The sequence below is a fragment of the Atractosteus spatula genome, chromosome 10 (assembly GCF_055471065.1).
Source record: "Atractosteus spatula isolate fAtrSpa1 chromosome 10, fAtrSpa1.hap1, whole genome shotgun sequence".
Lineage (NCBI taxonomy): Eukaryota > Metazoa > Chordata > Actinopteri > Semionotiformes > Lepisosteidae > Atractosteus > Atractosteus spatula.
In genome coordinates this window covers 19,058,824-19,084,383 of record NC_142715.1, presented here as the reverse complement: position 1 = coordinate 19,084,383, position 25,560 = coordinate 19,058,824, and the positions used below count along the sequence as shown (strand labels likewise).

Below are 25,560 nucleotides of genomic sequence, written 5' to 3'. Positions count from 1 at the left end.
TGAAAAAGCACTAATGCCATTAATGGACAACCATCTGCAGCTGGAAACAATGTGTCTGTGAAGAACATATTAAACAAACTTTCCAAAAGATCAGATATCAAATTTCTTTCTGTGGAAGGCACATATAAAGCCCATTGACATGACTCAGTATTAGACAAGTGGAAAAGTGGATTTCTGCCCTGAACCAACCTCATTTACTGATGTTATCCTGACTTTTGTGTGGTTGCAGTGCTTGTCTGAAACTCCTTGTGTGTTGTGTTGTGTGTTTCCAGGGCTCTGTAAAGTCTCTTTGTGTCGCACACGTCAGTATCACTTTGTGAGCACACCGCTGAATTGGGCCGATGCTCAGCGTTACTGCAGAGACAAACACATTGACCTGGCCTCCATCCACAGCAGGGAACAACTAGACAGGCTTCTCAGCAATGCAGAGAAGACATTCTATGCCTGGATAGGACTTTATGTAGAATGGCAGTGGTCCCTGACAGGCAGCGATTTCTACAGTGAGGGTGAGGCTAATTTCCGCAACTGGCGTAGTGGGCAACCAAACAATCACCAGTCAAAGAATGAAGATTGTGCGGCAATGGATAGTCAAGGTACATGGAATGATATGCCCTGCAGTTACACCAAATACTTCATCTGCTATCAAGGTAACCACCCCTGTCTCTTTTTAATTACTAAGACCCTTAAAATGATTAATGTTTCACACAGTTGTAGTAATGCTTGACTCGTCCTCTGTCACAAAATATTTCCTTATTTAATGACACATTCATATTCAATCCAGGTTACCTGCCTTGCAGTCTCTGCCACAGAAAGCTGAGAATTTCCTGGCTGATACATTTTCCCATTAGCAATGTTAGTCCATGTGAGAAACAGGAGCTGTTGGGATAAAGACTTTGTGGAAGTAACCACTCCTCTGTGCTAACTGAGAGGTTTATAAGACCAGGTAGGAGGGAGTCTGTGTCTAAACTCCAGGCTGGAAGGAGGAAGAGTGAGATTTTATTATGAATGCATTGGGCTAGCTTATAGACCTGGGGGACTAAATGAGGAAGGCCTGAGAAAAAAATGGTCCTGGAACTGGACCTCAAGGAGTGTGCATTGCATGTTAGTGTGACAGTTCATTTTCCTCCCACAGAAAAGAGAGAGGAGTCTAATTGACACTGGTTGAGTCCTAAAGACTCTCTCCGTCTTGACATTAGCAGCCAGTTGAGAGATCACAGAGTGTTTGAGAAAGAGAAAACAATAAATCACTTGATTATAGAGCTGTGGCCCAAACACGATGAACAGAGAGAAATAAGAATGGGCAAAGTTACTAATTGCTTTGTGAAAAACTGGTGTTTGATGTAGAGTAAGAGCTGAAGAGCTGAGTTGAAGTGAAGATTGGGACTGGGTGGCATGGACTAGTCTAATTGAAGAGTCTATTGAAAACCTGGCTGTGAGTAGTGATTAGTAAAGTGTAGATCAAGTATTGTAGATCAAGTATTGTTCAACACAAAGTTAATGGGGTTGACTATTCTAGTGCCTGATGTCTAATGAAGACAGAAAGTGAAGAGTTGGTGACCAGAATCAAGTGAATAACAACCAAGGAAGAAGATGACCACATGGTCTTTCCTGACAGGGTGACAGGCTGGCCATGTTTGAATTAGGGAAGTGTTTGTGTCAGCGATTGTTACAGAGTTTCAAAATGATGCACAAGACACAAAGACAGCTGCTTGTACTTTGGAACTATCTACCAGCCTGCTTGACGATACTAATATATCCAACTCATTAAAGGCTACTTAAAAAATGATCTAAGAAACATAAATATACAAAATAAGAAATGATTTTTTCAACTATATTTTTAAACAAAAATACTACATATAATTAAAAACAAACATAATATTTACATATACCCTTTGTCTATTCAGATGAAACAGTCGATGCACTGACATACATTCTGATTCAGGAACAAAGAAGCTGGCAGCAGGCTCAGAGATTCTGTAGAGAGAGGCACAAAGATCTGGTCAGTGTGAGGAGCCAGAGGGAGAATGAGAAGATCAAAAACACGGCAAAGGGCAATGAAGTGTGGATCGGCCTCTACAGGGGGAACTGGAAATGGTCAGACCAGGAGAACTTGTCATTCCAGAACTGGGCTAGAGGTGAACCCAACAATTATGGTGGAACTGAAGACTGTGCTGCTGTGTTCTCAGATGATAGTAATAGGGGAAAATGGAATGATAATTTTTGCAATGTCCCTTATCCTTTCTTCTGTTATGATGGTGAGTTGAACCATTTTTGATGAGAGACTCAAGGAGATTCACCTGATAACACAACAACAAGTCTCATCTCAAAATATACCAGTCAATTCCAAACACTTCAACTCATCATTCACCAACACAACATCACTTACTAATACACCTCATCTTGTCATTCACCAACACACCTCACCTCCTTAAAAGCAATTTTAACTTATTTATGCAACTGATATATCTCACAGCTCACTTTATGTGAGATACTCAGATTTTTTTATCTCAAAAGTTGCTTACACTTGTTTTACCATCCTTCAGTTTTAAAGTGATCATGGTTGTAATTACAGATCTTTACAGAGTGAGGCTGGTGGATGGTAGTAATCCCTGCTCAGGGCGTGTTGAGGTTATGCCTGATCTTACCTGGGGCACAGTGTGTGAGAATGACTTTGACTGGAAGGATGCAGAGGTCATCTGTAGACAAGAGAATTGTGGGATTCCCAAAGCTGTCTTGGGTGAAGCTTACTTCGGAGAGGGGCAGGGTCCTGTCTGGTCGGAAAAGATCCAGTGCCAGGGCAATGAAACCCACCTGACCTTCTGTCAAATCTCCACCAGACAGCACCAGAACTGCACCCACAAAAATGATGTGAGCATTGTTTGTTCAGGTGAGAGCATCAGTTCACACTTACTCAAAAAAATGAAAATACTTTGTGGGGCCAATAGGAGTTTTGTGATTGCAAGGTTTTGTGCTAGCTGGAATTTTCCCTATTAAAAATTATAATTTGGTCCCAGTGTTTTTGATGAATTTTGCTTGGAGATCGGTGGAGAAACCTTAGAATTAGAGCACAGGAGTAGTGGTGAGTCTCAAAACATGACCTGTAAAAACAGTCTCTCCAAATTCCAACTTACACTATAGGAACACTGATTTGTACAATCATTGTTTGTGTTCTTGAAATTTCCAGTTTGGAAATAAGAGTGTGGTCAGCACAGGAGAAGGTAGGCTAATTTACCAACTCCTTTCTCTCACAAGGAGTCTCAATCCTCCTCCTGTTGTTTCTCCTGTGCAGGATACACAGGATTCAGGCTGATTAATGGCTCAGACTCCTGCTCTGGCCGAGTGGAGTTGCAGTATGACGGCGAGTGGGGGACAGTGTGTGACCAGTACTGGGACATGAGAGACGCCAGTGTTCTCTGCCGGCAGCTGGGCTGTGGACTGGCTGTAGCAGTTCCAGGACAGGCCTGGTTTGGACACAGAGAGGGCTCAGTGTGGAAAGATCATTTCCTCTGTGATGGCAGCGAGGCTCACTTATCTCTGTGTGCAACATCCACCCTGGGGGGAGCTCTGTGCTCTCACAGGAACGATGCAGGGCTTGTTTGCTCTGGTGAGTTTGGAGTATGGTGGCAAAAACAGAAGCATTTATAAAGGTGGCTAGTCCCAGGGTTTATAAAGGTCAAGTGTGATGTCGTGGGGGCGTAGTCATCACTGGTCATGAAAAATAGACAGATAAAAATACACAGACACACCCAAAAACTGATATTCAGTGTTTGGTTTGTTTATCAACAGAAAATAAATCAAAATAAACCTAGCTCCTAACTGACTTTGTGTTTTCCCTCAACTCAACTCAAAAAGCCAAGCTTACTGGTGTGTTTAATTGTCTTTGCTGTACGTTGTGACACTGATTTATGAAGAAAGCAGACCTTTTCTATTGGCCATGTTCATGCTTGGTAGTTGATAGCAGCTGATCCCTGCTGTCTAACAATATTTTTGTGTGCTGGCATTCACTCTCTGCCATCTTGGTATGAGCAAATGCCTGTGTAAAATGGATGATGCTTTGGGTAAAGTACCATTCTACAAGGATTACACCCCTCATGGTATCACAAGAACACTAGGAACTACCTTTTCACGGGCTAGGGGGTCGACACCTTGAGAGGAGGTAGAGAGCCAATGTGTAGTCGCTCAAAAATTAGGGTTCTTCACTAAGGTGAGATAGGGGGTGTGGTAATGATCAAGAGAAAACTTCACTAAGGGTTTTATACATGAAAAGAGTGCCTTACCTGTATACCTGTAACGGCGTGGTTCTAGGACAAATTAGTTCACATAAGAATGTAATGTAGGACTCTCAATTAGAAGCTCAGGTGGTGCTGATGATAGATGAGGATGCTGATGATAGTGACAATCAGGGAGAGAGAAACAATTTAGGGGACTGCCTTGGTGGTGTTAGGGCCACTCTAGTGGTGAACAGGGGAGGATTCCTTCCACTGTGTCAGTCAATATACTAAAATATCTCAAATACTTTGTATCAAAAAGATCTTTAAAATCACAATTTGGATCATGACAGTAAAGCTTAGCTTTTATTTTTTTAAAGAGGACTTGTATTTATTCTGAGAAATTCTTGTTAATATAGCCCTCATGCTACACAAATGAATTAATTGTTAGAAAAAAATAGAAGCAAAATATATACTACAATTTGGGAAATATCTAACATGGGTTTTCCAGAATAATGAAATATTGTGTTTTCTCCCAAATGTTGTGCTACCACAAGATAATTTCTGCAACAGTGTAAGAATTAAGAGAATAAATACTTTTCTGGACATTTTTATCTCAGGGCCTGTGCTTTCAGCCCAGGATGTCCGGCTAACTGGAGGAAGGAGTCACTGTGAAGGCAGGGTGGAGGTTCAGTACAACAGGACTTGGAAGACCATTCTCATGGATTCTTGGGGCTACAAAGAGGCTTCTGTAGTCTGCAGACAGCTGGGCTGTGGCTCTGTAGAGCAAGTCTATAACTCCTCTCTGTATGGGACAGGTGACAGTGCTCTGTGTCTGACAGGTATTCAGTGCTCTGTAGTATAAGTCTATAACTCCTCTCTGTATGGGACAGTGACAGTGCTGTGTATCTGACAGGTTTTCAGTGCTCTGTAGCACAAGTCTATAACTCCTCTCTGTATGGGACAGTGACAGTGCTGTGTGTTTGACAGGTATTCAGTGCTCTGTAGTACAAGTCTATAACTCCTCTCTGTATGGGACAGTGACAGTGCTGTGTGTCTGACAGGTATTCAGTGCTCTGGGGATGAGTCTCACTTGGTGAACTGCAGTTCTCCACAGACAGTCAGCTGCAGCCCTGGACAGGAAGTGGCCCTGCTCTGCTCTAGTGAGTGCTAAGCTTCTTTTTCATTAGCAATCTAGAGCTGTAGGTGAGAACAGTTTAATCAATACACTTTGAAATGGCTTGAGAATGTGAATGTTGGTTTAAATCATCCAAATATCTGATATCCCATTTAATAAACATTACTTATGAACTTGCAGTATTGAGAGGAAGAGGAAAATTGTTTTCTAGAAGCTGTGTCATGCACTAATATTCAGGGTCACCGTTTTCATCAAATTATTTTCCTAATTGGACTGTAGCACTGGACAGGATCTCAGTTGTTTAGCATTTATAGTATACAAATCAGTGCACATGAGGCTTTGTGTGTAAAATCCCTCCTTTACAAATCATCAGTTTCTTCAAGGTAATGGAAATAAAAAGTCGATAAATTATTAAACCAATTGATAATGAATGAGATTTAATTTTTACTGTCCCTTTTTTGTGTTCATTGAATAAATTCAGTCAGTTTTCTTTCCACTCAGTGATGCAACTGTTACATTTTAAATATTTTTTTTTTATTAAGGGTCTATTTTTCACAGATGTTAATATTTCTCCCAAGTACACACCCGGCAGTATAAAAAACCAAGTAGATAGAAAATTATATTTGTAATTTGCCGTTTTAATGCAATTTTAATTTTATTATTATTAACTCTAATACTGGAAAGAAAGGTATTATTGCTAATACTGTCTGTTCCTCTTAGACCATAACTTTTAGCAAATTGTGTCCCTCTAGAGGTCATATTCACATCTTAGTAGTAGACAGACCTCTGACCCCTGACCTCTGACTCTCTGCTCCTAGACCAGCTGTCCCTTAGACTTGTTGGAGAAGGAGGTGACTGTGCTGGGAGGCTGGAGGTTTATCACAATGGATCCTGGGGGACAGTCTGCGATGACTCCTGGGACCTGGCAGACTCTCAGGTGGTGTGCAGGCAGCTCCAGTGTGGGACAGCCCTCAGTGCCCCAGTGCCAGCCTCCTTCAGCCAGGGAACTGGACCCATCTGGCTGGACGAGTTGGGCTGTCTGGGGAACGAGTCGTCTCTGTGGGAGTGTCCCTCAGCAGGGTGGGGACAGCATGACTGTGGACACAAGGAGGATGTGAGAATCCTGTGTTCAGGTAAGAGGGCTATATTTTTATGTTTTGAAATCTGTGCAAAGAAGTAATAAATAAAAGAATAAAATTGTGTAAAATAAGAAATTGTTATTACATGTTTTCAGTCTTTAAAAAATATACATATCCCTTTTAGGGATCAAAGTTGAAAGAACTGAAGTTTAATAGGCTGTGATGGGAGGAAATGTCTATGAGTTAGAAAATATCCCTGTTCCTCAACATAGGGAGTTTGGATAGAATTCAAAAACCCATCTCAAATCCCATAAGGGATTTCCAAAAAAAATGATTGAGCATGCAAAAAATGCAGCACAATGTGTGGAGGTTAGATAACACTAAATGTGGACATTTGGTCTAAATACAATGCACAGATCCAACATACCCCAGTAAACACTACCAACCAGTCAAGCATGGCAGTGTTTCTTCTCTACAGCAGGGACTAGGAAATCATTAAGAACTTAGGAAAAATGGACAGAGCCAAGTACAAACAAATACTAGAGGAAAACTGAAAAAAAGCTTAAGATTTAAAACTGAGGCAAAAATTTTAATTTCATTTGGGCCTCAGAAAACATACTGAAGCTTCTGGGGCTGAAGAGGTGGAGAGTAATGTGTGAAAGTGGACTCTCGGTCAATGTGGAGCCACCAGTGCTGACAGGAGTGAGTGGGGAGAGAAAGAATATCAGATGATGGAGGCAATCATGGCACAGACTCACTCTGGAGATCATTTATATTTGGTGTCAGTGCTAAGTGACATACATTTATATATATATACGTTTTGGATTGGATATCAACAATTGATTGTGCCACTTGATGAAATAAATCACCAACATGTAGACTATGAGAACTTAAAATATTATTAAAATATTGTATTATTATATTTGCCATTATTTTCACAGGTGTGAAAATGTTGATCCATAAAAGTGAAAAAAGTAAGAGTAAGAGTGATTTCTTTCTCGGTTTCTCACTTTCTTCCCAGAGCACAAGCAGCTGAGGCTGTCTGCAGGCTGCTCAGGACAGGCAGAGGTTTACTACAATGGCACCTGGGGCAGCATCTGTGCCAACAGCATGACAGACATCACAGTTGCAGTGATCTGTAAACAGCTGGGCTGTGGAGACAAGGGTACCATCAGAGAGACAAACTCCAAGCTGAGCCCTGATCCCAAATGGCTGGACTCTGTCTCCTGTCGCAAACACGACTCCACCCTGTGGCAGTGTCCCTCCTCCCCCTGGGGTCAGAATGAGTGTGAAGACCGGGAAGTGGCTGAGGTCACCTGCTCAGGTAAAAAGATCTCATGCTTTTCCCTGTCATAAAAGAAGTCCATATTGATTCTTCCATGCTAGAACTTATATGAACTATGTGGAATGAGAGACTAATGAGGGAGTAGAATATAGGCTTTGGAATTCAAAGGACATGTTAAGAATTTAATAAACAGTTTTGCCTTCTGCTTTAACAATTCATCAAAGGCCAACTTCAATAAATCATCTCTCCATCCATCCGTTTTCTTATACTTTCTTCCAATTTATAGTCACATGGGAGCTGTAGCCTATCCAGGGTCAAGCAACCATGATGAAAAAATTAACCACAAAGAAGAATTAACCACATAGAAGTCATATGTTATATTGAATAGTAATATGACTCCCTGTGGTCTTCATGTGATCTTATATGGTGTGTTTTTGTACTGCTCATTGACAATCATTAACCCGTGACTTAATTACCTAGGTATACCAAGTTAAAATTGCAATTATTATTGATCAGGGGATCCTCCACATCTCAGCTAGAAGTGTTTACTCTGCCAGATATCACAAAGTGTATCTAAAAATGAGACACTTCCTAGTCACCTATAGCTGTAGCAAAACTTTCAGTCTAAATATGTGAGTCAGCAGCAGTTTAACCCTCATTTATTATTGTACATGCTGCTATTGTAATGTATTGTAATGTAATGTAGTATAGCAGTAATAACTGAAGTGTTATAAAAGGTCTTGTCAGGTACAGTTTCCAGGTCTCCATTCTGCAGCCTCAACAAAATCCTGTTTTTCCAGCCTCCAGCAACCACAGGCCCTGTTCTGAGGACCCCACTCAGCAGCACTGCACAGGTTAGTTTACAGCCGCTGTGACCCCAGAAGCGGAATCATCTTAGCATGGGATGATTCAATCAAACGTTGCAAAGCAAACACTCCCCATGATTAACCAACAGGCACCGCTCCTTTAAAGTCTGCATCCAATCAGATCTCTGAGGTTCTTACATTGTTCTGGTTTTTCATCATCAGAGGCTCTGCGCCTGGCTGGAGGCACTAACTGCTCTGGCCGGGTGGAGCTGCGGTACGAGGGCTCCTGGGGGACAGTCTGTGATGACTCCTGGGACCTGCAGGATGCCCAGGTGGTCTGCAGACAGCTGGGCTGTGGGGACGCAGTGAGCGCAGCAATAGAGGCCTCATTCGGACCAGGGAGTGGCACCATCTGGCTGGATGAGGTGAACTGCAGGGGCAGTGAGCTTCACCTGTGGGACTGCTGTCACTCTGGACTGAATCAGAGTGACTGTCGACACAAGGAGGATGCAGGGGTTACTTGTACGGGTAAGATTGGAGGGATGGAGGATTTTCAATCCATTACAAACAGGGATACTTATCTCTGAAGGAGTTTCGTGTTCTGCCATGTCATTTCCTTTATTTCATGATCATTCTAAGCAGGGGCAACATTCAGCTCTTGTTAAGCCAATTAATTTAGTTGCAGGAAGTGATTAGCCCAGGCCTATCTAGGTTCTCCTGCCCTGATCTCCATTTGGGAATTCTCTTGACTTCTCTGACAAATGTAAAGGGATTTAAATCTGGACAGACAGCTAGACCACATGCTTGATTTCTCTAAAACAAGGTTTTCTTTTCTCTTCCCCAGGTTTGACAACTACAACAGTTACAACAGCTACTCCAGCAGCAGCAACAAGTAAATTACAAGGCTTTCCTGTTCCAATTTATCCTTATTCTCCATACTTATGCGTCTTCACATATGCAGTGCAGAAACCTTTTCTCTCTCTTCCTGGCATGACACTAACAGTTTTACTGGTCTGGTGAAGGTGGTGGGTTGACCTTCTGTTAGGTTTTATTGACATCACTTACACTTACAAAACCGAGACAGTTGAAACTTCTTAACAGATAGTAAGAGACGTCTGATCTAAGCTTCGAGTGTTTGTATTTAACCAACACTACATCTCCTCTTCTGAGCTCCTCTCCTTTTCTGGCTTTACCAGGGGTCACTAAATTACCCAGACAGCCAAAGCAGGAGCCAGGAGGCTGGACTGTCCCAGCTGTGGTCTTCTTCCTGCTGGGAGCTCTGGTCTTTGTGCTGCTGGTCCTGCTAGTTGGGCAGCTGATATGGAACAGGAGACTGCGTAAAGGTAAGGAGTGAGTCCAATTGGGAAAACCCTGAGAAGAGCTTTGTGTTTATTACAGTGATAAGCTCATGCAAGAGCTTGTCTATGTCCAATCTGGAGTTATAACATCCATTTATTTGCCACTGTATATCCTGATAATTAAAGGATGCTCAATCTTAATGAGAAATAATATATTCAAGTTGCATTTCAAACTATACATCAACCTTACAAGGTGAGAGATTCTTCCCAGGAGAGGTCAGGAAATCAGAGCTTCCAGACTGGGTGTCCAGACCTGTGCTATTCAGAATTCAGCTCTCATCATTTCACAATCAAGCAGTGAGATGTGTGCTGGCCTTCACAGAGCTCTTACCTGACAATAAACAATAAACAATGGTCCAGGGATTGCAGTCTACAGATGCAGCCATTCAAAATGCGCGGGCGATACCGCATTATTTTCCGGTATGCTGTACGCAGTCTACCGCAAGTTACCGGTAAATACCGCAAGTTACCGGTAAATACCGCTAGCAAAATAATAGTATCCGGAATTTCCGCAAGGTGGAGCTAATAAAGCTCAACCTCTCATGTTTGAGCTGTAGCCATCAAAGTCTTTAACGAAGATATTAATAATAGTATTAATAATAAATGACCTTGGACAAGCTGTAAACTCAAAGTATTGCCCTGGTCCACATTCTTTTTTTCATTGACCGTCTTTGTAAAAGTAACACCACAGCATTTCGCAATCACGTATTTTTTTCCAATCATGCAAAGTACAGTAATTTTTGAGAATCGATTCACCATGCCTTACACGTGCTCATAAAAGAGATTGATTTAGGAACATAAACATATTACCGTATGCAAACTGTACTGTATACAGTATGTATATGTATATTTAATATCTTAACTGTGCCCGTTTAAGTATTGAATATTCATATCTAATTTTACCACTGAAGGGAAATCTTAGTAGCTGAGCATAAAAAGAATAGGAGCATACTGCAACGCGTGTGAAGGCCATAAACGATATTAATTTTGGAACATAAACATACAGTATATGGCTGGTCTCGGTACTTTAAAGAAAACATACACGAAACATGGTTTCATTATGACCAGAATCTGTCTTGAGATATTTTTAACTTGATTTACAGTATTTGAGAGGTATGTCTTAACACCGATACTACAGTGCTTAAGTACTGCTCACTTATATGTTTCTAGGTTTATATTATGCATTTCATACGGTCAAATTACTTTTGAGCAACTAATAAGAGGCGCGAAACGGTATGCGTTTTAGTTTCGTTTCGTGCTGGGACCCGTGGATTGATTAGAGATATCAAGTACATACAAGTCATTTTTTAAATGTTGTAGTTCGTCTTGAAAAAATGTTACGAGTACATCATCTATCAACAATTACACAGGTTCTGTTTCCATATTGCGGATTTTGGTTACGTAAAATTATTTTCTAGATTTCACGTTGTGAATATATGATTTGGGCAAACAGAGTCACAAAGAAGTACATTATGGGTTGTTGTTTTTTTTTTGCAGTTTTATCTAGAACAAGCGATGCTTAAACCTTTGTCTGATTCTTGTGAAACTATCCACACGACAGTTACAGTACCTAGGATTTGACTTCAGTGATGTCACTGATGGGATGTTTCTAAAAATCCATCCTCTGTAAAATGTCTTCTCTAGTTGTCCTGCATACAGTGCCTTGCGAAAGTATTCGGCCCCCTTGAACTTTTCAACCTTTTGCCACATTTCAGGCTTCAAACATAAAGATATAAATTTTTTATTTTATGTGAAGAATCACCAACAAGTGGGACACAATTGTGAAGTGGAACGAAATCTATTGGATTTTTGAAACTTTTTTAACTAATAAAAAAATGAAAAGTGGGGCGTGCAAAATTATTCGGCCCCCTTGCATTAATACTTTGTAGAGCCACCTTTTGCTGCGATTACAGCTGCAAGTCGCTTGGGGTATGTCTCTATCAGTTTTGCACATCGAGAGACTGAAATTCTTGCCCATTCTTCCTTGCAAAACAGCTCGAGCTCAGTGAGGTTGGATGGAGAGCGTTTGTGAACAGCAGTTTTCAGCTCTTTCCACAGATTCTCGATTGGATTCAGGTCTGGACTTTGACTTGGCCATTCAAACACCTGGATACGTTTATTTGTGAACCATTCCTTTGTAGATTTTGCTGTATGTTTGGGATCATTGTCTTGTTGGAAGATAAATCTCCGTCCCAGTCTCAGGTCTTTTGCAGACTCCAACAGGTTTTCATCCAGAATGGTCCTGTATTTGGCTGCATCCATCTTCCCCTCAATTGTAACCATCTTCCCTGTCCCTGCTGAAGAAAAGCAGGCCCAAACCATGATGCTGCCACCACCATGTTTGACAGTGGGGATGGTGTGTTGAGGGTGGTGAGCTGTGTTGCTTTTACGCCAAACATATCGTTTTGCATTGTGGCCAAAAAGTTCGATTTTGGTTTCATCTGACCAGAGCACCTTCTTCCACATGTTTGGGGTGTCTCCCAGGTGGCTTGTGGCAAACTTTAGACGAGACTTTTTATGGATATCTTTGAGAAATGGCTTTCTTCTTGCCGCTCTTCCATAAAGGCCAGATTTGTGCAGTGTAAGACTGATTGTTGTCCTATGGACAGACTCTCCCACCTCAGCTGTAGTTCTCTGCAGTTCATCCAGAGTGATCATGGGCCTCTTGGCTGCATCTCTGATCAGTCTTCTCCTTGTCTGAGCTGAAAGTTTAGAGGGACGGCCAGGTCTTGGTAGATTTGCAGTGGTCTGATACTCCTTCCATTTCAAGATGATCGCTTGCACAGTGCTCCTTGGGATGTTTGAAGCTTGGGAAATCTTTTTGTATCCAAATCCGGCTTTAAACTTCTCCACAACAGTATTACGGACCTGCCTGGTGTGTTCCTTGGTCTTCATGATGCTCTCTGCGCTTTCAACAGAACCTTGAGACTATCACAGAGCAGGTGCATTTATACAGAGACTTGATTACACACAGGTGGATTCTATTTATCACCATCAGTCATTTAGGACAACATTGGATCATTCAGAGATCCTCGCTGAACTTCTGGAGTGAGTTTGCTGCACTGAAAGTAAAGGGGCCGAATAATTTTGCACGCCCCACTTTTCATTTTTTTATTAGTTAAAAAAGTTTCAAAAATCCAATAGATTTCGTTCCACTTCACAATTGTGTCCCACTTGTTGGTGATTCTTCACATAAAATAAAAAATTTATATCTTTATGTTTGAAGCCTGAAATGTGGCAAAAGGTTGAAAAGTTCAAGGGGGCCGAATACTTTCGCAAGGCACTGTATGTATTCGCTAATGAAGCTGTGTGTTCTGAGCCTGGATCTCTACATTTCTGTATGAACCAGCTTAGAGGGCTAAAGACAGCTTGTGTTTAAATTGAGTGTAAGGCAATTTATGCTTCTAAAGTCATGGTCAGCATTTATTATTGTACTGTGCTGTAAACTTGTTCTGTGCCAAGTCACATTATTTTATAGCGTTTTTATAGCGTTATCAAATCCGGTGGCGCTGTGTGTTAGTTTCCTGACTCCCATGTCACATGGTCTGTGATTGAAACCTGTAATACCGGTTTAATTCGTCACAGCCAGCACTCCGGTTGTAAAGTAGAAGCAGGCGAGATTTCCAGCGAAAAACACCTCCCCCTTCTTCAGGTGTGAGGGTCTTCTGCTCAGAATGAAACGCTAAAATGTAATGTAGGCTCTGAAGGGGTTCAATTGTGATTTGGGCTTGATTAAGGTCGCTGCCTTTCATCTAAAACCCTACTTGAATCCTTCTAAACTAAAAATCAGTGTTAGTGAGTTCTAAATAAAGAGGTATCCAGGTAACAGTGAAACGGGCGGACAGTCTGGGGAGATCGCCCGTTTTCCATGTAAATAGTTCCCTGGTTCCGCACCCCTTGGTGCTTCTCTCGCTCTCTCTCGGGTCACCTGATCATTAGCTCGAAAGATTTGAGTGCTTTGTGTATATTCTAATGGTAGTGGGGGCAGGGTGTGTGGGAACAGGTTTGGTTGAAATTGCATTGGAGATCTATGTTCTTCACACCTGAAACATTTTCTCTGAAAGCATTTTCTTCGCAGTTTAACCGATCTTGTTACAGCATGTTACAGTTTACTATTATTAACCATATTAATTTTAAGTGCTTAATGTAAAATCTTGTAAAAATATATTTTCATTGTTCAAATATACATTAAGTCTGACTATTATATAATAAGTTAAATACAAAACTAAAGAAAAAATAGGGTTAAATATAATTCAAAATAGTTTGCTAACAATGTTAACTGTTTATGAACAATAAAATGTATTAGCTAAGGAGTAGGATGGCACAGTTGTTAGTATGTTTTTTGTTTTGTTTCTTTTTCATAAATACAACAGTAGTACCTGATGTCTCAGTGGCTTTCAAAATTAAATTATGCATGCAAACCTGTGAACTAGAAAGATAACGAAGCTATCCATCCATTTATAATGGTGGCAAAGTGGTTAGCATTGCTATCTTGCAGCACTGGGGTCCTAGGTTCAATTCCTGCCATCCTGTGTGTGTGGGGTTTACATGTTCTCTCTGGGTTACATGGTTTTTCTCCATATGTGTGATATGACTCCCTCTCGCACTCCAAAACATACTGGTAAGTTAATTGGTTTATGGGAAAACTGGCCCTGGTGTGTGTGTGTTTGTGTCTGTCTGTCCTGTGATGGACTGGCGCTATGTCCAGGGTGTATTCTGCCTTGTGTCCGTTGCTTACTAGGATAGGCTCCAAATCCTCTGTACTGGATAAAGAGATTAGAAATGGAAGTAAAGGCACTGTGTGGATGGAACTATACACAGTGTTAGAAACCCACTATGAAATGGCAGCATCTCACTGAGAATAAAACATTTTCTAGTGCTGGCTTAAGGAAACAGCCTTTCCACCTCTCTTGCACATCAGTATCCATACCTAGTTATTTAAACAAATTGCCTCTAATTATAAACATCTTAATATGCTGGCTCTGTGGATCCGCATCAGCTATGTTTGCCCATTCCTTCAATTCATGTGCATCCAACTAAAATCTGTAAATCTAACCTCAGAACCTTTCTTTTCAGAAGACTTTGTATCTGCTTCATTTTGGTAGCACCTCTAACTGCTTGTCTTTCTTATATGCATTTACTTTGTAATCTGTGGTCCTTTTATCTGTTTTTACATCTACTGTATTGCTTTGAGATGCCACCTTTAATGGTGATATATCAAATAAAGTTTTTTATTATTGTTATAGGGAAACATGATCAGATTGTCCCTGGTTCAGAAAAAAAGATCTAAAGTATACTAGTTTGTCACTCTTCTAATTCCCTTTGCTAAATGACTTTTCATACTAATCTGATCAATCTAACTGCAAGTTTTCTGTGCTTTCTCTATCCTGCTAGATTTGCAATTATTCTGAAAATTTTCATCTTGAAATAACTTATTTCTAAATACCCTTTTCACTGTTAACATCTTGCAGCAACTCTGCGACAAAATATACACTCTGACAGTTCATCCTGCTACCAACATTAAATAAAACAAATCTGAAGATTTCTATATTTATGTCTTTATTTGGTGGTTTCATTAGTGACAAAGGCTAAACTTTCTTGGAAAAATGTCTTTTATGTGTTGCGGAAAAAACTGACTTGCTTTAACAAAATATGTTTACAAATCCTTTCACCTGGCATTTTCGTAGTTAGAAATTATGGAATGCTCTGTTAAAAGCAAGGGAGTTTTTATGTCCGTTGCAGTTCTTTTGCAACATGAATATAATTATATCGTTATTAATTTCTTGAGATACGTGATTCCATATTATATTCCCTTTTAATCAAATTCTAAAAGTATGCTTGTTGACTCCGGTATCGCGTTAGTTAAAGACTTCGATGCTTAAAATTTTTAGGGAGAAATGGAATACTGGTGTGTATGTTTTCTTTAAAGTACCGAGACCAGCCATATACTGTATGTTTAAGTTCCAAAATTAATATCGTTTATGGACTTCACACGTGTTGCAGTATGCTCCTATTCTTTTTATGCTCAGGCACTAATAAAAGGAGATGCTTCATATTGCTTGACTAATTTTAAAAACTAAGTTATAAATGCAGACGCTCCCTCGGTGCGCTGCTCTGGTGCGCCGGCTCTTACACAGTGCCTGTCTGCCGTAAGCGTTACAATATACATACCCAACACTGCTTGTACCCATCTGTCATGCAAATAAAACACCTTGAATTGAATTGAATTGAGGGGAGAGGGGGGGAATACTAAAGCCAATACTGGCTCAATACCCTTGATGGGCTTTGACGTGCTAATGCGTTGGTTTAACAGTCCGGGTGTGGCAGGCTTCCAATGTCAACTCGACTCAATTGGAAGACAATGAACGTATTTTGTGATATTTAGAAATATAAATTTGTTTGGTCCGAGTGAGGTTTTATTTAATCTCTGACCAAGGGAAACGTTTCATTTTTTCAAAGAAATGTTTGTTAAAAAATAAAGTCATAGTTCTATGGGATTCAATCACAGACCATTGACATGGGAGTCAGGAAACTACTGTAACACACAGCGCCACCGGATTTAATAACGCAATAAAAAACGCTATAAAATAATGTGACTAGGCACAGAAAAAGTTTACAGCACAGTACAATAATAAATGCTGACCATGACTTTAGAAGCATAAATTACCTTACACTTAATTTAAACACAAGCTGTCTTTCTGTATGAACCTCTAAGCTGGTTCATACAGAAAATGTAGAAATGCATTAGCCTGATTATGATTAAAAAACACATAATTAAACACGCGTTTGCGATTTAAATCAGAACACGATTTAAATCAATATAAATGTTTATATTGTAACGCATACTGTCCAGCCTCCATTTCTCTATAAAAATTTACTCTGTTGCACACACACACACAATAGAAGCAGGAACCGCTGTCAGAAGGGAAGATATGTTCAAAATATCGCAAATATCGATCATGTTGCGACATTTTGAAATATAAAAGTCAATTGATTGTCCATAATATCGCTTTTCTATTTTTTCGAAGAAATGTTTGTTAAAAGAAAAGTCCGGCACCAGCTGGATTCGAACACACAACCTGCCAGTTAGCAGGCACGCACCTAGACCAGTCGGCTACAATACAGCTCGCATGAAGAGGCAGGCGAAACAGCCCTACATAGCCCTGTCGCAGCACACGAATACCGTTATTAAATTCTTTAGATACGCGATTCCATATTATATTCCCTTTTAATCAAATTCTAAAACTATGCTTGTTGACTCCGGTATCACGTTAGTTAAAGACTTCAAAGCTTAAAATGTTTAGGGAGAAATGGAATACTGGTGTGTATTTTTTTCTTTAAAGTACCAAGACCAGCTATATACTGTATGTTTATGTTCCAAAATTAATATTGTTTATGGCCTTCACACGCGTTACAGTATGCTCCTATTCTTTTTATGCTCAGCTACTAAGATTTCCCTTCAGTGGTAAAATTCAATATCTACAACGGCACAGCAAAGACGTTTACTGTAAGTCTTTCTACGACAGACCAACGGACCACGAGTGCCCCTGTTGGTCAACCAATCACGTACTGCGGTGCCACGCGTCATCTTGCGTCACACTGAGCGACGCCACCTGCGGTACGTGTCTGTGACGCGCACTTTGAATGGCTGCATCTGTAGTGAGGTGACAGGCCAAGGTTTCGGGGTTTTGAGTTTGTCTCCCTTCTGATAAAAAAATACCCATAAAAATATAGTAATAATAATAAATTAACTTTTTCTTAAGATATGCAGCAATGTGTTTACTTCTCTGTTCTTTTCCAAAGCTTTAGCTGAAGTAGAGGTCAAGCCCATGAATGAAGCTCTCTACCAGGAAATTGACTTCACACTGACTGCAGAGGGAGCCCTCAGGAGAGGTGAGTGGACACACACACTGGCCATCATCCATGACAGCACCCTCTCTTGTATAGGAGGCAAGAGAACATGCTCAACACTCAGTACTACAGTCTCAACACATGAAGAAACACACTGCCACAGAATGTGTGTGCCCAGGATGTCATTACTGACTCTGTGGACCAATTATTTTAAGATAAGATAAGATCATTTTATTGGCCATATACAATTACTTGTATTAGGAATTTGTCTTTTCGCATACATCACACAGACACATAGACAGGGAGAGAAGCTTGGTGTCAGAGCGCAGGGTCAGCCATTTATATGGCACCCCTGGTGCAGTTGGGGTTAAGGGCCTTGCCCAAGCGCCCAACGGAGTAGGATTCCTCTGCCAGCCATGGGATTCGACCAACAACCTTCCAGCCACAGGTGCAGATCCTTAGCTACAGAGCCACCACAAAGCCTTCGCAGCAGCTGGAGAAAAATCTTCCCTATTTTAATAACTGGATGTGAATTTCTTGATTAGCAATGGATGCACAGCACTGTTTGAATATCACACCTCATAGCAACAGTGAATTTACTCTTATCATTGTTTAACTGAATAGAAATAATTCAGTGCAGCGTTCGTCACTTTTTAAAAGCACAAACTCTGAGTTAGTGTTCACAACCTGGCTTTTCCCCAGTGGGAAAAGACATTAGATGCAGTGAGGCTGCTGTCTGACTGCAGGTATCTCTGCTCTGTCCTCCTTTTCACAGGGAGATCCCTCTCTGATGAGTTGCCCTCTGAATACGACGATTTGGAGGACAGTAAGGGAGACCCAGTCCCAGGTAAACATAGCCCCTTTGCACATGTGTTTCTATCAACAACCTCAGAAGAAAACACGTTTGTTGTTCGAAATCTCTGTAAATCAATTTGGCAATGCAAAAGGCTCAGTGATGTCTTTATAACATGCTTGTTATGTCAGAGCAGTGGTAGTATGATGTTGTTGGGTAAATTAATGCCATCTTCAATAGTTAGTTAATTTTTGCTGTCATTTTCACTTGATCACATTTAAAAAATTGCTTTTCACTCCGTGCTATAAAAAACCCTATGTCAAAGTCAAAATCCCACATTCATCCCCAATGTCACAATTCTTTAAAATTGCAGTACATGATATGGGCCACTCATGGCTTTGTGAGTCTTATATCACCTAATCATATATTTGTCATACAGGGATGACATGTCCCCATCAGCTCTGTGGCCAATATGCACTGTCTTCCAAATTTTCCCGCACCATGAGAATGTTTCAAGCATTACAGTACAGTGGCACTAAACATCAATCATTTAGGTCTTGAAAGTCTATTTCAAAGAAACTAAATAACTACTCATGAAAAAGTGTCACACACAGCTAAAATAACAAATTGATACCATTCCATCTTTTATGTGTTTAATATAATCTAAAAAAAATTCATTTGTATGAAATCAAACTGAAACAGTGCCACTCTGTGGTCAACATAATACATATTTCCCCAGATCCTCCTCATTTGTATCTTCCTAGACACAGTTCCACAAACACACAATTATACAGCCACACACACAAATGATGACAACTTGCCTTCATATGTGTCAAGACAGTACTTAGTGTGTAACACTTTTTTTTGCATATAAGTAATGATATTAAAATATTTTTAATCTGAATAATGGACAGTTTATCTACAAACCTTTTTTTCCTGGTTTCCTATAACCTATTGAGATATAGTGGGGAACAGATAGCTATATCTACTGAGGAGTAAACTTTTCATTTTAGAGGATGAAATAGTTATTTTGAAGTAGTTAGGAGTAAATAAAGGAATTATAATAAAGAATCTAACCACATTCACAAGAAGTAAGAAGCAGAAGAAGAAAATTGCATCAATTTTCTAGGTGAAACACTGTAAGTAATTGATCTCATGTTCCCAGGAAAACTCCTCTGTGATGAGCTGCAGTCTGAATATGATGATGTGGAGAACAATGAGAATGATCCCAACTCAGGTGAGGGCTGTGGAAGCCTGGGGAGCTCACAGTGGGCGTGGGAGGTTCAGCAGGTCTTCAGGTAGTTCACAGGGAACCATTCCAAAGTCAACTAGACCCAGGACCAGACCTTAACTGTGGTTCAACTGTCAGGGGGTCTTCAGGGTTAAATCCCAGCACATTGAGAAAGAGGGTTTCTTACAGTGGGTCTGACTCAGTCTCTGGAGTCCCATCTTGAAGAACTACTGAGAAACATTACATATCTGCATAAACATATATTAGTTTATTAGTGTATCCTATTCATATATTCTGTTTCCTATAGAGTTTACAACACATGTTTGGAAGAAAGATTAGATTCTAATCTCACTTCCTGTTCTTCTAAATTTAAATGTATGTATTGGGATGTTTTCACAATTAATACAGCAGGGAATACCCGAGCATTTGAAAACCCTGGCAGGCATGTGTAACAATACTTATACTCATCTGGAATAGGGGATTAAACACAACAAATGTGTCATCATGGATAAAGTCAGAGAGCTCTCTGAAGACTGCATATGAGGTTATTCACCAAACAATCTCCCCTCAGAAGTACCACAATCTCATATTCCATTACAGGAGGTGTCCCGTAAGTGTAATATGACTCCTACTGGACTTTATTTACAGTACTATAAAAATGACAATATACAATTTTTAGATGTTTTTAAGCAAGATACATCGAAGACATACATCTGTTTTTGATGTTTTTTATCTATTTTAGTGGGATGCACTGTTCACATATTCTGTATTTTTTTAAAATATATTCTTGCTCTAACACATTTCTGGGACTTTTTGCATAAATGGTTATGAGCTCTGAGGCAAACTACACTATGTTTCAATGCCAATGCCCTGGTCTTTTTGAAGAACTGGTTATTTAATATCCTAGATCAATTAATAAACTAAAAGTTTGTATTATATCTTGTTAACCATGTATCTTTTTTACTTATATTTTACTAAATCCATCTCCATCTCAAAAGATAACATAGCCACATAATGTCTTTACTAATAGCTGGCATAGTTCTCAGGGAAATGACCGAGTGACCTCTGCTGGAACAAATGGTCTATTCAGCAGAAGGGGCTGCTTGTCACATAAGCTAGAAGAAAATATTATATATATATATATGTATGTACTGGTCAGCTTTTTCAAATGACTATATATAGCCATAAGGCAAACAGAGACACATCTGGGAGTGTATCTTGTATTGTTTATTTCGCTATATAAAGGAGCACTGTAAACGTTGGTATTTAAGTCTTGTGCCACACAACACAAGACTTCCATATGCATATGAAATAAAGACGACTTTCAACACACAAACTCTCAGCTGATGGCCTTTTTTGTGGCACAGCACTACCAACCACTAATTTCTAGTGATTGTTTGGAATAATACCTATAATTTCCTACATATCCTTTCAGTAAAGAATTAATAATTATTAAATTCTAGTGACTTAAATTGACTTCTTTCACTTACATTTTCACATTATGGGAAGGATTCCCATTGCAAAGTTCTCAGCATTGATAGTGCCACATGTATTTTGTATCTTCACACTCCATGTATTTTATATATTTTCCACAAGCTTGTTTCTTTGAGTAATGAGATATTGAAGGGAAAAATCTGTCTCGATTTGCCTTTCTAACACATTTTATTTTATTCCACAAGTCACTGCCTCAGCAAACTTTACCACCAGCTCAGCAGGCAGATCCAGCTAGTATGAGATAGTATGAGATAGCTATTGGTATTTATCCTGATGAATAAGGTAAATGGCTAAAAAAGAAAATTACAGCGTGTTAAGAGAAATTTGGACATATGGTCTGTTTCTGTATGAATGACTCTGTTTTCTGTACCCTGTCCACCTCTTCTGCTGAATGTGTGTCTCTGGCAGGTGTCTCCCCCATTTCTCCTGGAGTGCAGAGTCTCCTGGCCACACAGCCCATTGAAGAAGGATGTGACTATGATGATGTTGGAGTCTCCTGGCCACACAGCCCATTGAAGAAGGATGTGACTATGATGATGTCAGAGTCTCCTGACCACAACACCCTCTGAAGAAGGATCTGAGTATGATTATATCAGAGCACTGTGAACCTGTTTGTGCAGTTTTATAGAGGATTCGTCCTCAAGTCAGATTAGAGTTTTTAACTGAGTAACACCATAACGATATGCCTTGTGTTTCTGATTAAAATACTGTTAAAATACTGTTAACTTTCCCTTAATGTGTGTAGTTCTATACAGTATGTTATGAAGTGTTTGATTTGAGATTATTCAGTCACTGTACAGCTGAGACCCTGTACAGTAATCACACAGTCACTGGCCTAGTGTGACCTTGTTACTGTGTCTCCTGCTGTGTCTACAAGGCTGTGAGACTGACCTGCACATTTATACCTTTACATTGAGAGACACTGCATTGCTACAGAAGGTCTACCTGTCCAGCAATTCTGAGACCATAACTGAACATTGTGATTGTTGTTTCCCAGAAGTATGTCATTATCAGAACACGTAGATACAACATCAATTCATCATCAGTTTATCTGGCCTGATTTCATGTAGCACTTGCCATAAACACTGCCCTTACAGAGTGCTACATATGGAAAACAATCTGTGTACATTATATATGCATCTGTATACCTAGATGCATAAGAACAATCAGAATGAGTGGAAGATGAATAGTTCAAGATAAAAGAAAAAATAAAAGCATCTCACACACAGAAAAATGAAGAAAAATAAGTCTTACCACCATCCAACCCAGGACACAGCAGCGAGGCTCAAATTCTACATTTTTCAATCTGAACTGATGATCCTTCCTTTCTAATGAGCTTTTGGAAGACTGAATGTAAGCTATATGTTGTTGTTTTTTTGCTGAATGTCTTTTTAAAATGTTTTTAATTACTCGGATATGACTATTAGACTAGTGTTGATTAGACGATTATTGAGCAGGCATCTGAACACACAAAATCGGAGTATCATTCCTGCTTATTGACTTTTCTGGTTCTGATACAGTTTAGCTTTCTATATTTGCAGAGGAAATTTTTAATATGTTGGTAATCTTCATTATTTACTACACATTGAATGTACTGTATCACTTTGGATTTACATTTTAAATAAAGCTTTACTTTCATTGATCTGGTAAGAGTCATTTTCCTGGTCAGTAATAAAATAGTGAAAATGACAGTAGAATCTTGCACAACAATGTATCAAGCTGAGATTTGTTTTCTCTCTAGCAATGATTTAGAATGACATTTTAGAGCACTACAGCTGTGAGCTTTTGAAAGGAAGTACATTGTGTTTCCACAACATACTTATACAAATAATGTTTCCATGGTGATGGAACTGTAGAAATAATGTGCAGGTCAGAGATCAGTGTCTTCACATCTCCTCTCCAGGGAGAAAATCCTGCTGCAGTGGTGTTGCGGTGGAGGGAGGGGATAGAAAAGAGTTGTGCAGTGCCCTCTGCAGCCAGGGAGCTGTTATCAGCAGGGAACCAGAAGTGCCAGATTAGAATTTGACCTCCACCTAAATTTATGTCTGAATAACATTAAATACAGATGCAGCTTCTCAGAACACATGGTATTTCTTCTAGATATGGATAAAAGTTGTGCGGTGCCTTATGCATTTCACTGGCCAAAGACAATCAATAGGTTGCACTTAGATGTTATTAAAACGATTACTTCATTCAATCTGTTTCTCTAATGTGCATGTTTAAATCCATTTAATATTGAATATTAATATGACATTTTACAACTAAGGCTAAATTTTGGTAGCTAAAAATAAAAACATAAGTACTGTATAGCACAATTGTGTTTTGATTTGAGCCATTGTTTGCATCTCAATAATCCATTCGTCCTCGAAAGAAGCAAAGACAGAAATGTTTTGAGTCTCACAAAGATCCTGTTCTCAAACCAAAAGAAAGGTTTAATGTGATCCCGCTAGAAAAAAAGTCAATTTCCATCTGAAATAATGTCCCCTCAAACATTTTGTAATATCTCTGGAAGTTTATACAGTAGAAGCCTGGTTAAATGCTTAAATTCAAACTAAACAAGACTATTGGAATGAGATTTGATGTCGAACTGGGATTGAAATAAATAGGAACACTGCACTCCATTGTGCTTTCTGTATGACAAACGTTTTTCTTTCTGTGTTTTTGATAACTCAGCTGTTAGAGTGGAAGACCGTAGTAGAAACAGCTGGGAATGCTCAGGCCTCTGGTTTGAATCTGGCTGGAAGAAAGGTGCTTTCTATGTTCTTTAATCAAAAAGTGAAAATAGCAAATTTGTCGTTCACTTAAACATTCATCAAAAGCTGAGTGAAGCACAGCCTCTTGTTCTGAATTCTCATCACGTCTGGTTTAGACCTTTAAAATGTCGACTGCTCACTCTTCCTAACACAAAGAGCTGCAGGTAACAGTACCTATCGGGAGTTTAGTTCAGTGGTAGAGCACATGCCTCGCTTCACTGTAACATGTGCAGCCCTACAAAACCTTTCTATAGACTGGATGAGTCACCTGTTCCATCTCCAATTCTTTCTGCACATATTGCCTGTTTCACCACCGTTATCATTAGACTATAGCCCCTAATATGAGAATACTGTTCCGAAAGACTGTCTTAAATAATAACGCTGAAAAGGGTAATGATAACAGTTTTTATTAAGGTAACCTTACATTTGCTTGTATAGTATAATTTATTATTTGTACCCGCAAATCCCCAATATTACTGCTGTCTCCTGAGAAACACAAGTGTAGAGTCAAATCATATGAAATAGTACAACAAATCTATTCAATTAACACCCAGATGTGACAGAACACTTTTAAGACTTATACCCCTTTAAATAAGTATTTCCTTAATTTCAGTTCTCTTCCCTCCATGGGATACCTGAAAATTCACTATAGTATAATAAAGGCTGTGCATGCATTACCTGTAATACAGGTACTAATAAAGATAACATTAAAGTTGATTATTAAGAAATCACGCTTTTATTAATAAAATATGTTTTGATAAAAGAAGTCTTCATAGAACCTAGGTAAATCCCTGTAGTAGTCTAACAACTACAAAAAAGAAAAAACAAAAGAACTTCAAAACAAAGAGAAAAAGAACATTAAAAACAAATCTGGGGAACAACAAAAACACAGAATCTAATGCGAGAGCTTTTCAAGTCTTCAGTACTCCACCGTGCTCCTCTCGTCTCAGTAGACCTCTCTCATATATTTGTGTATAGGTCAGCTGGACGTCCATTGCTGATGGTAATTTAAGTAGGGAGCTGTGTCACCATGTGTGGACTACATAGGAACAAGTAAAATTTTATTCCATGCTGAAAAGAGAAACAAACAACGTTTGAGCTTTGGAGCTTTCTTCAGGTCTGACAAGGAACAAACCTTTACTTGTTCCTTTGATGTTAATTTAGACCTGATCTCCAGCAAATACTTAACAGGACCTAAACTGGTCAGTTAGTTTAAATAGTTGAAGATACAGGTCACACTGCTCCAGGTGAGGCTTGAACTCAATCTCAGCATGCATTCAATCACACCACTGGAGCTGCAGAAGTCTCTTTTTACACAGACTAATGCAATTGCAATTTGTCACGAAACAAATGAGAACTGCAGCTGTGCACTTGAGACAGGATGCTACCGTATTAATTTTAACACTCCAGTAAAACAAGCAGACATGTCACTATTGCTAAATCGTTACAAAAGACGCCAACTAATGACCAGTTTTATTTTTAACAGAACTTTACTGAAAGTTAACAGAACTTTACTTATAAAATTACCTGAGCAAATAAATACAACAATTATTGTTCCTCTGAC

General features: G+C 39.5%; 1 protein-coding gene across 1 annotated transcript in view; it reads left to right on the top strand.

Annotated features, from left to right (window-relative positions):
- The first annotated feature begins 2,556 nt into the window (after window positions 1–2,556).
- The window catches only part of LOC148825639 (antigen WC1.1-like), a 214,986-nt gene continuing 191,982 nt past the window's right edge, over window positions 2,557–25,560 (top strand). Inside the window, exons 1-8 of the mRNA XM_088926333.1 lie at window positions 2,557–2,887; window positions 3,290–3,604; window positions 4,829–5,050; window positions 5,273–5,371; window positions 6,165–6,479; window positions 7,447–7,749; window positions 8,511–8,564; window positions 8,739–9,044. Coding sequence (XP_088782459.1) covers window positions 2,557–2,887; window positions 3,290–3,604; window positions 4,829–5,050; window positions 5,273–5,371; window positions 6,165–6,479; window positions 7,447–7,749; window positions 8,511–8,564; window positions 8,739–9,044 — 1,945 coding nt within the window. The remainder of the gene's footprint in view (window positions 2,888–3,289; window positions 3,605–4,828; window positions 5,051–5,272; window positions 5,372–6,164; window positions 6,480–7,446; window positions 7,750–8,510; window positions 8,565–8,738; window positions 9,045–25,560) is intronic.